This window comes from Hipposideros armiger, unplaced genomic scaffold (genome assembly GCF_001890085.2).
Source record: "Hipposideros armiger isolate ML-2016 unplaced genomic scaffold, ASM189008v1 scaffold_227, whole genome shotgun sequence".
Classification (NCBI taxonomy): Eukaryota; Metazoa; Chordata; class Mammalia; order Chiroptera; family Hipposideridae; genus Hipposideros; species Hipposideros armiger.
In genome coordinates, this window is record NW_017731577.1 from 2,389,735 (window position 1) to 2,401,288 (window position 11,554).

The 11,554-nt window shown below is 36.8% G+C and overlaps 1 protein-coding gene across 1 annotated transcript in view; it reads right to left on the reverse strand.

The window, feature by feature from the left end:
- Nucleotides 1-11,353, reverse strand: part of ETNK1 (ethanolamine kinase 1) — a 77,475-nt gene extending 66,122 nt beyond the window's left edge. Inside the window, exon 1 of the mRNA XM_019654646.1 lies at nt 10,919-11,353. Coding sequence (XP_019510191.1) covers nt 10,919-11,074 — 156 coding nt within the window. The 5' untranslated portion in view covers nt 11,075-11,353. The remainder of the gene's footprint in view (nt 1-10,918) is intronic.
- Between the last annotated feature and the right edge of the window lie 201 nt (nt 11,354-11,554).

An 11,554-nucleotide genomic window follows, 5' to 3' on the forward strand; every position in this document is an offset into this window, starting at 1 on the left:
CCTGGAGCTGGGCTGCCGTGAGTCGCCGGCGATGGCATAGGCTGCAGTGAGGCTGGCCAGCAGCTGGCATGAGCTTTCGTGAACTGCCGTGAGCGGCCGTCCAATGGCCAGCAACCGACTGCCTCACCTGGGAAGAGCGCAATGATAATATCAACATGGACCAGGGAAGCAACGTCCTCCACAACTAGACTGAAGAACAAAAGGACAGCAACTTGTCTGTTCCCCTTCCCCAATTCCCCAATAAAATCTTTAAAAAAAATTTTTCCTTTGCATTCACAGCCTGGCTAACTGGCACAAGAGGCCTCGTTTTCAGCCCATCTCAGCTTTTAACACTAAGCTTCCTTACTAAGCTTAATCATTTCTAACTTTTGATTTAAAGTGAGAGTTGTGACTCTTTCACTGGAACACTTAGATGTCATTGTATTAACTGGCCTAATTTCAATATTGTTGTGTCTCATGGAATAGGGAGACCCAAGGAGAGGGAGAGGGATGGGACTGGCAAGTCGGTGGTACAGTCGGAACACACACAACACTATTAAATTCACCGTCTTTATATGGGCATAGTTTGTGGTGCCCCAAAACAATTACAATAGTAACATCAAAAATCACTGATCACAGATCACCAAAACAAATATATGAAAAAGTGTGAAATATTGCAAGAATTACCAAAGTGTGACACAGTCATAAAGTGAGCAAAGGCTGTTAGAAAATAGTGCCAATAGGCTTACTCAGTGCAGGGTTGCCACAAACCTTCAATTTGTAAAAAACGCAGTATCTGGAAAGTTCAATAAAGCGAAGCATCATAAAACGAGGTATGTCTGTACAGAAAACGAAATAAAATTTCTTAAGTCTATTACATGCATTCTCAACAGAGATGGTATCATCACCAAAGGGGCAAAAATTGGTTCTTAAGGGAGGAAAAAATCTTAGATATTTACAGGGTTTGGGGCTATCCAAAGCTCAACCCTACTTGACAAAATCCTATTCTTTAGTATTTAATTTCTCCTGTTATGTAGAAAGTAACATAATTTCATTTTAATTAATCTATTTTTGACTTTCTTGTTAGAGCATAATTATAAAAAGGTTTGAGAAACAGGGCCTGCAACACAGAGATATTCAATAAACATTTGCTTATACAGACACTGATTATAAAGTAACTTGAAAATGATCAAGTTGTTGTATGAGAAAACTAGGCCTAGATAAGTTTCAATATTTATTCAAAGTTACACAGTGACAGGACAGATTAAAAACCTGTTTCAGGGATATCAAGATCATCCTCAACTTTATGGGTTCATAGCATGACCCTAGACTAACTGCAATAATGCTAACACATTATTTGGGGAAAAGAATACGAGGCAGAGGATGATAAAACCCCTGATGCCTGGGTGTTTGTCCAATCACTCATAATATGAAACAGCAGGCATGATGCCATCTGTTACAGGAGGTAAAAGTAAATGACAACTAGAAATGAGAGATCAAACCTTAGAGGAGTTGAGTCACTCCACCACAATTAAGTGTAAAATAATGAGAAATTGACTAAATGCATGATTCCCTGACTGGTGTTAGCCAAACTATGCCGCCCCAATCCCTCCTCCCCCAGAAAAGTGAAAACAGTTTCAGGGTGGATCCTAATGCTGTTCAGACCCAGATTTCAGCCAGTCCAATCCAACATCAGACTGCTAACCTCAGAACCATCTTAAAAGAGAGAAACAGATAACTCCATTATGACCTCTGCTTACCAAGATGAATCAGGTGGCAGGGGGACAAAATCAGGAAACTACTGAAACCAGGGGATATATATATATAGCATAAAGTCACTGTCTCACTTTTGGATCAATATAGCAGCTCCGTAAAGAGCCTTTATTAGTATGGCTCATAAGAATGGTTAAGTTAGGAGCAGTCTATGATTTGAAAACCATGGCATGATATGGGCTAATGCAAGACCCACAGCTCAGTACTGAACAGGCCTCAATGGCTGTGACAAACCCAAATAGACAGCAACCTAATCAAAATAAGACTGCTAGCTTATACAATAGATAAAAAAGAGCTAGAAAGTTTGTTTATCCTGGGAAGAAGAATTGTCCTGTCCCTCCTTTGCATGCAAAATGGAATACTCCAGATACAGTTGGCAAATATGCTGCAGATGCAGGCCATACCAAACTGGCTTTATATATAATGACCAGGACGTTCAACCAGTTAATACGCCTGCTCCCAGGTCCTGGTGAAAACTGTGATAAATGTCCTTCTTTGTGGGTCCCATGTAACTTTAATGTTAGCATCACAAAAAAACTGTTCAGGATGCTGTATTCAATTTGCTACCTCAAGCTTCCTTTTATGGGTCTTTGAAATGATACTAAGAAAATCAGAATTGTTCAAAAGAAGGAGAAAGGATAAGGGAAATGGCAAATCTATCTGTCCCAACAGAATGGAAGCTTTTAGTGGTTATTGAAAAACTGTATGAATAAAGCAGACATTGATGGAGTTGAGGCAAAAGTTTTTAATGGAGCGTTATCAGAGATTGGGTGGACTGATGGGAGTACTAAGGGTCTCCCAGCATTCAAGGGCCTCAAACAAATCCCAAGCAGGGAAGAAGAGTTTTGACATGTATTTATGGCCTAGAACCACCAATTAACTACTAAGTTCAAATGAATGAGCTTCCTCAGGCCAATAAAACAGTAAAGACGAGTTTCGATTATTAAGATAATAATGTCTAATAGACAAGCCTAAAAACATGGAAATACACATCAATTACCGTATTTCCCCATGTATAAGATGCTCCCCTGTATAAGACGCACCTTAATATTGGGGATCCAAATTTGAAAAAAAATGTATCACATAAAGTTACTGAACTCAAGTTTTATTCATCATAAAATTCATACAACTCATCACTGTCAAAACTCCCAACCATTAGCTTGTCCTCATCTGCGTCTGATGACGAATCACTGTCTTCATATATTGCCTCGTCCTCAGCAGGAAATGCAAATAAAAAAATCTACAACCACTGTATAAGACGCACCCAGTTTTTAGACCCCAGATTTTTCAGAAAAGGATGCGTCTTATACATGGGAAAATACGGTAACAGTTTTGTGGAATAATTTGCATTCCACCATCTTCCAAAATAAAAAAATTAAAAGGAATGTAGTAAAAAAATATCACATTTATGTATCCAGCTGGCAAAACATTTTAAAATTTGGTATAAGGCATTAGACAAGGTATAAAAGAAAGATTCTGTCCAAAACTGTTTTGAGAAGTATAAACACAACTTTCATAACAATTTGGCAATATCTGGGTGAGAAACAGCATGATAGTTTTATATGTTGATTTGGCTTGGCTACAGTACCCACTTATATTCAATCAAACACTAATCTAGATGCAGCTGTAACAGTTACTGCATGATGTAGTTAACACCTACAATCAGTTCACTTTAAGTAAAGATTATTCTCCATAATCTTAAGTGAGCCTCATCCAATCAGTTGAAGGACTATAAAATCGAAACTTGCCTCCATACTTGTGTGAGAGGACAATTCCTTTAAATGCGTTATATATATGAGATTGTTTATCCGGACAACTCTGACTGACAACACACAGTTTTACACACAGTTTTTAATCTTTTAATTCCATTAGTAAGAATTAGAAAAGTCTTCCAAAATATATGTATAAAAGCAGTTCACTGCAATACTGTTTTTAACATTCAAAAAATAGAAACAACTCAATGTTGCTTAAAAAATATGGGGCAGATTACATATTCTGACATGGGAGGGTGTCCAAAACATGTTATTTTAAAAAGCAAGATACAGGGGCGGCCAGTTAATTCAGTTGGTCAGGAGGCAGTGCTCATAACACCAAGGTTGCCGATTCAATCCCCACATGGGCTGCGGAGCTGCACCCTCCAAAACTAGATTGAAACAACTACTTGACTTGGAGCTGATGGGTCCTGGAAAAACACACTGTTCCCCAATAAAATAAAATTTTTAAAAAAAGCAAGATACAGAATAACTTAGTTATGTATACAAAATGAATATAATTACATTTACTGATATTTATAAACACAGGTTGATATGCACACTGGTAATTCCATAATCTGCTAATTTTTTATAAATTCAAAAGAAACTTCACAAAATTACCTGTTGGGAGAATGACTTGGAATTGAGGAAGTTTGACTTTTCATATTTCATATACAGCCTTGTATATATTTTAAATATCAAAAAAATACAAAAACTGTACATATGGTATGATTACAACTGTGTAAAATATATATGGGAGAAGTAGAAGATAATAAAACACTAGTAATTTTTAAATAAAATATGGGTAGGAAATGTTTTTTTCTATTCAAAGTTTTAACATTGTTAAGACTTTTCTTTTTAGTAAAATTATTTCATGTTCATATAGTCCCTTGTAAAAGGAAATTCATGTACTTAGTATATTATTTTGTCAGAGTACTGACTTGCAAAACATGACTAATTCAAAATATTCTGTTAATTAAAAAACAAAACAAAAAAAATCACTATTGTGATACAACTAGAAAGAGGGAGAGGTTAGGACCAGGAAGGGAAAAAGATATTCTTGGTTGCTGGTAATACTTTATTTATTTTCCTGGGTTTGGGTTACACAGGTATTTTTTCTACAACAATTTATATTTCATACATTTTTTTGAGTGTTTGTTGTAGCTCATGATTTTTTAAACAGTGACAGAAAAGTATCTATTTATAGCCCTTCTGTTATATAAAAGAGTAAAATAATTCCTTATAAGACAAAATCATTAGAAATATAACCTTTGATTCCTTACACATCTTCTATTACCTCCTTATCTTTGTCACTAACAAAAAACAAAACAAAAAAATATCTTAAGCTTCCCTCTTCCCTCACCTAAAAGGCAATTAACAAGTCCTGCACATTTATTTCCTGAAATGTCAAATCTGTCCCTTATTTCCTTCTCCAAGGCTACTGTCCTAATTTGGGTCCCAGGACCTCTTGTCTGGACTACAACACTCTCTCCTAGATTAATTCTTTCTCAAACATTTTTTAAGGCAATACAAAGAAAGAAATATAGTATTTATCATCTAATTTCAGTACATAGATACTTATATAAAACTAAAACAAGCTTCACAAAACAATACTTACCTTATTACTTACAAGGCTCTATGATCTATCCTATTACATGCCATTTTAACTATATATTTAAATTGTAGTGGTTTCCACCCACTATATTGATTTATCATCCCATTAGTGTGTGGTAACCATCAGTTTCAAATGAATGTCCTAAGTGATCACTTATTCCTCAAATCAAAACATTTCCTTCAGCCAACTCTGCCTACATTGTAGCCTGCCACTTCTCTAAAAAATACATAATGTAACAATTCACCTACTTAAAAACATTCAATGGTTTCCTATTATGTCCTAGATAATAAAATACTACCTCCTAATTGAGGTACAAAACCGTCATATCTCACCACTCCCTTTCTCGAAAATCAATCCCACTTCTTTTCTTGTTCACTCCATTCTGCCCAAAATACTCAGTCTCGCTTTGTGAAAGTAGTTTTCTTTGCCCAGAATGCTACTCCATTCCATCTGAGCATAACTTTCCTTCAAAGCTCAGCCTAGGTACCCTTCTCTATGAAGCCTTCCCTCCAACATTCTCCTAGGCTACAGTTAGTTGTACAAAGAAATGCTGCTGAGAATAGCATTATATCTAGTACAAAAAATATATATCAGAATTAATGAATTTAAAAAAAAAAAAAAAGAATTAATGAATTTTAGGAGCTTACAATTCTTTCAGATCAAGCTTTCCACTTATAAATGGGGGGGAGGGTTTAGGGAGGGAAGAGATGAGAGATTGGAGGTATGTAACACTAAGACATGCTATGCATAACTTTATATATTTAATTCTCAGGATATTCTACGATTAGTAGTAAGGTAATAAAATTTGTATTAGTAAAATTACTATTGGTATAGTAGTAAAGTAGTACTATAGTAGCAAAATTCTACTATTTTCTACTCTTCTATTATTTTCCTAGGTAGACAGTAATCCCATTTTACAGAGATTTAAAAACATGCCAAAAGTTACAAATGGCTGGGATCAAGATTCAAAAATCATCCTTTCCACCACATTATGGTGAGGCCCCAAAGAGAGGTGAAGTGGTTTGCTTAGTCCAAGTCACACAGCTGTTAATACCTGAAAATGAACTAGCACGTTAGGCTCCTTTTTCGTCACATCTTAATAAAACATATGGTAACCTATCAAACACTGTATATCTTTGACAGGAGCCAAAGATTATACATCAAACATTATACATCTCTTAGCCATAGTCAATATATTCTTAGGTCCTATCACTCACTTGAATGCATTATTGTAAAACTATAAAGAGAGAGAGAGAGAGAGAGAGAGAGAGAGAGAGAGAGAGACAGAGACAGAGACAGAGACAGAGACAGAGAGACAGACAGACAGAGAGAGAGAGAACACGCAGGAAATAGAAAACTGGACCTAATCACTGATATTAAAAGTTATGCTTAATAAAAACTATGACCCTTTATATGTATCTATAGGACTCAAGGTTCCTATGAATATTGTATCCTTCTGGTACCCTTAATACATTACTTAAATTTATCTAAGACTCTTCAGAAACTCCTATCATATAAAGTAAGGAACAAACTCATCTTTTTAAAAATGGGAAGGAAAATTAATTGCTAAATTAGAACACTAAAGGAGACACAATTTAATTGAGAAACTATGTTTTCGGCTTTTGAGTCCTCATTTAAAAATATTGACTTAAATGTCAATAGTAAAATAAAAGGTGTTATAGATTTTTAATAGAATATTTCAGTAGCTACTTCAAGGGGATATAAAAACTGCTACATAGCTACACAACCTAACAAGTATTGGTTTCCAACATAGTGTATGTATACTTAAAAAAGTAATATTAAGGTTTCAAAACTGCATTCAAAAACATACAAAAACTTGTGGAACAGCAGAACAGTATGCTTTTTAAATGTTCTTGTGTAATCTTTACATGTAAATAAAAATTGAACGTTCATTCCAGAAACACTATACTATAATTATTTTCTTATTTATATTGCACATCGACTGGGAATTTCAAAGAAGAGATGTGTTTTTTGTTTTTTTATTCTGGTATCCAATACACAGTAGATGCTCAGTAGCAATTATTATGAGAGATAGGATTTTTTCATTCTCACAACAACCTTTTGAGGTAGAAGCATTTGGATCCATTTTACAGCTAAGGATATTGAGACTTAGAAAAGTTAAGTAACTTTACCAGGATAACAAATCTAGTCAAGTACAAAGCTTGGACTCAAAACCAGCATTATGTTCAAACCCCATGCTCTTAACCACTATAATATACAATTTATTGAAAAACTAAGTCAATATAAGGTAACATATAGCAAATGATCTCATTGAGATCCTGTAACAAGAATAAACGTTTTAAAATGCCTAATCATAATTAAGGTCTTTCTACCCTACCTTTCCCATCATCTACTATAGCTCCCACATTTTTAAAAAAAATTCACATAGTAACAAGTAATGAAAAAACACTGTCCAACATTGCACAGAGAAAGATCCAGAAACAACATACTGGAATATTCCAAACACTGATTCATTCAACTTTTTTAGAAAGAAAAATAATTTTACGAGTCTCCTGAGAATTATTCTGTTGGGCCTTAGAGAGCTCACCTGATTCTTTATTCCTTTATACAAGGACTATCCAAATAAATGGAGACAAATTAAAATTCCACATCTTCAAATAAGATAGGGAATTGTTACATAACAAAAGGAGTAACTATCTTAAAGGAAAGCTGAAGTGAATCCTTTTTCTAAAATGTCACATGTGTAAAAAGTAATGCAAATTTATGTTCAGGGGAACTTAAAATCTTTTTACGAGCCAAAGCTTTTATTTTTAAGAAATTAATTGTATTCCTTTATTTGGGGAAAGATTATGACACACACACTTAATTCCAAGTCACTGCTAATAACTTGCTAATGGTGCTAATGAAATTCTTAATTATATGGGAAAGACTATGAATGGCCTATTTTTCAAGTATTCAAAAATGGAGACATACATTAAAAACCCACTGCATTAAAAATTAAAAAAAGAAATTAATTTTACACAAACATGGCTTCTCTGACTTAACCATAATATATGAACATAAACTTTTCTTGATCAAGAGCAATTCATAAGGTGGGTTCTCATTCCAGACCTGCCATTTTATAAAGTGGAAGTTCAGTTTCATTAACTATAAAATACATGTTAAACGTCTACATCTACCTCACAGCATTGTTGTTGGGCTTCATAAACAGTAAAATATTATTAAATACAAAGCAATGCAACTGGTATTGTTGTTTATACCTACTCTGCCTATTCTAAGATACTACACCCCAAAAAGCTCACCACCCCTTTTATACTTTATTCTTTTAATCTTGTACAGATAGAAAAAACAAATAATTAAACTTGTTAAAATCTTATCTAAAATGAGATATATTATTCCATGTGTCTAAGTTTTCAGCAAAGACTGGCCCTCTATCACTTTGAGCATTCAAGTCTTCTGTGCTTGCTTTTGGAAATTCTGTTATGCTCTGAATAGTTCAGCTGGCAGGAGTAACTGCGAGGTAAAAAACATATTATCTAGAATAAGCTTCTAAGGTATGTTTAAAGCATATTTTAAATCACATAAAAATTTTAGAAAAAACATCTTTGAAAAGAAATAGGCTATATATGTTACTGATACCGGCTGTTTTAATCTGTTGATTATATGATACATACTTCCACTCCTGAAACGTGATTTTTATTTTTATATTTCAAAAAAATAAAAGCGAATTTAAAAAAAAAAATTCCCATTGAGATTTACTAAGTAAATCCTGAAGTATCATAAAAGCAGAGTTTGTAATGACCTGGAAGGTGGGAGTCAAATCTAAGTTGAGAGATGAATAACCATCTATTCAGCTTAGTAGTTGTCCCAGCTTCTGGATCAAAAGCTTTGCTTGCACATGGAAGGATGGTATTTCTAACTAATAATCATCCTTGAGGCAAAATAAGTGGTAACATTTACCTTCACTTACAAATAAGTATATTGGAAGTTTGGCTTATGAGTCGAAAGGACTTAAAGTCAGAAGATGCTACAAAGATAGAAGTTTCAATCTTAAATACTTGCCAACAATCAAAAACAATTTGATGTTTATCCTATTTTTGTCCCTTCTTTTTAACCTATATCCTGGCTTTACTGAGTTTCACAGGAAAGGAAACTGAAAAAAAAAGAGAAAAGGAAAGGGAAAGTACCTGCCTAAATGATTATTTTGGGGAGCTAAAATGATAAAAAATATAGATCACCTAACCCAAACCTGGCACACAGTACCTCAGGGTAGCTATTATTACTGTTCTACATACAAATACACCAACAGAAACTCCAGTCTTCAAAGCTTCAAACTTTAAAATCTCTGCTTAAAAAGTAACTGGTTTGCTACCACCAGTTAGTAGCATGACTTTAATATGTTTAATAACTGACTGACAGAATACAAATCATTTTGACAAATATAAAAATCTTCTATAATAAAATAGTTACTGAATAAAGAACTAAAGTCTGGTGTTTTGATTAATTTAATTTTCCTTCATTCATTATTAATTTTTCTTAATTACACATGAAAATCATTTTGGATTCACTATGTACCATATAGTTAGCTAATAAACACTCCCTTAAAATTTCAAGAATTTTGTCTAACCGTTGTTTTTCCACAACATATGGGTCCTTTTAATCTGCTCAAAACTCTTCTAGGCAATAAGAACTGAAACTAACACGCAAGAAAGCTTGAGTGTCAGGAACTGTTCTGGGCCCTAGGGCACTGTTCATGTTTTATTCATCTTTGTATAGGTGGCTGCTTTAGCACAGAATCTGAGATACTGTTAATAACATTGCAGAATAAATTAGTCAACAATATAAGGCAGATGATTTGGCTACTTCAAGTGATAGTCTTACAATATTGCTTCGATTTGAAACAAACCACAAATATCTCAGCCTTTAAAATGATTTTGTTTTGTGTTTGCAAGGCAAAAAGAGGCTCATTTTCATATGGTTCCTCAAACTCCAGAACTTAAAAATAAATGAGTATTCAAAATAAATCTCATGTATACTAAATCATAACTTATTAGAAGTTATTAGAAAACGGCTAGATTCTTAATTAAGAATTTGTTCTCCTAATTTTTGTCTATGAATATGGTGGGCAAGAAAAAGAAATGTTCACAAGCCACTGGTCATTGTAACATAATATAGTTAATTTCACTAATACGACTAAAAAAATTCATTAATATGGCTCCAACTACAACAATGTGTGCAGTGCTACCTAAGAACACAATCTAGTAATGCACGACCCATGGTTATTTGGAATCGAGTAGGCTCGCCAATTCGAGGATTTGAGAAGGTAAAACGCAGGGTCAGGCATAAATCGGAGCAAACCGCTGGGGGAGGGGAGAGAAGGGAAAGGAAAAGATCAGAGAGGATTAATTACAGCATCATTTGCGGAAGGAGTAGAGGAAGGTGGCTCGGGCCGACTGGCGAGGACCCTGGCAAGGGGGAGGGGCGGGAAAAGGTTCATTTTGCATTTAAAATGGACAGGGGAGTGGGAGGAGGGGCAACTAGCAACAGGAATCCTCGCGGCGTGGAATGGGTGCGTCACTTACGTGGCCGCTTCCACAGAGAAAATATGCCTCCAGGGCTACCTCAATAAGCAACTGTGAAAGAAGGGGGAGTGACCTTCCTCGGCGTGAGGAGGAAATACACGGTCACATCTCAAAGGACTGCGGGAGAAGACATTCCCGTCGCTTCTCTCCCGTTATGCGGGAATACAAGGGGCTGTGAGAACAGCCAGGGCCCCGTTAGGGCTGTGAAAGACCCAGGGCGGAGGTGTGGGCGTTACCTGCAGGGTCACCTCCTGAGGGTCCCAGTGCGGCCGCAGGTGTTGCAGGAGTCTCAGGGCCCCCTCCCGGCAGCGCTGCTCCTCTTGATCCTGAACCGTGACGTCCAGCTTGGGGACCTCCGGGGAGCCGGGCGGGACGTGGATGTAATTGGCCATGGCCCAGGCGACGGCAGAGACTACCACGACGACGACCGCGACGGCGACCACGAGAGCGGCGGGCGCCGACAGGCTGGTGGATCCTTCCGTCCCGGGGCGCCCTCGCGGGAGGGCTGGGGGCGCTCAGACTGACGGGCGAGCGGTAGGAAAACGATTGGAGGCGGCACTCCTGCAGACCCGAGTCTGGACACCAGCTGAACTGAGCCGGGGCTGCTCACGGGAAAAATTCCTCTCATCTGCGTTCGACCGCCGGTGGCCGCGGAGCATGCCGGGACTGGCCTGACGCTGGCGTCATGCGCGGGGCGGAGCCTCTGGCTGCATCAGAGCGGAGGCGGACTTTCCAGCCGCTCTCACAATGGGCCGGCTGTCAGGAGCTCGAATCCTCAGCCGTTATCAGTCCGCCCTGTGTGCGGCTGGTCTGAAAAACGCGGCTCTCCTCCTCCTCCGGAATGAGCCTGAGCCCTGCCAAGACCTGAAAGA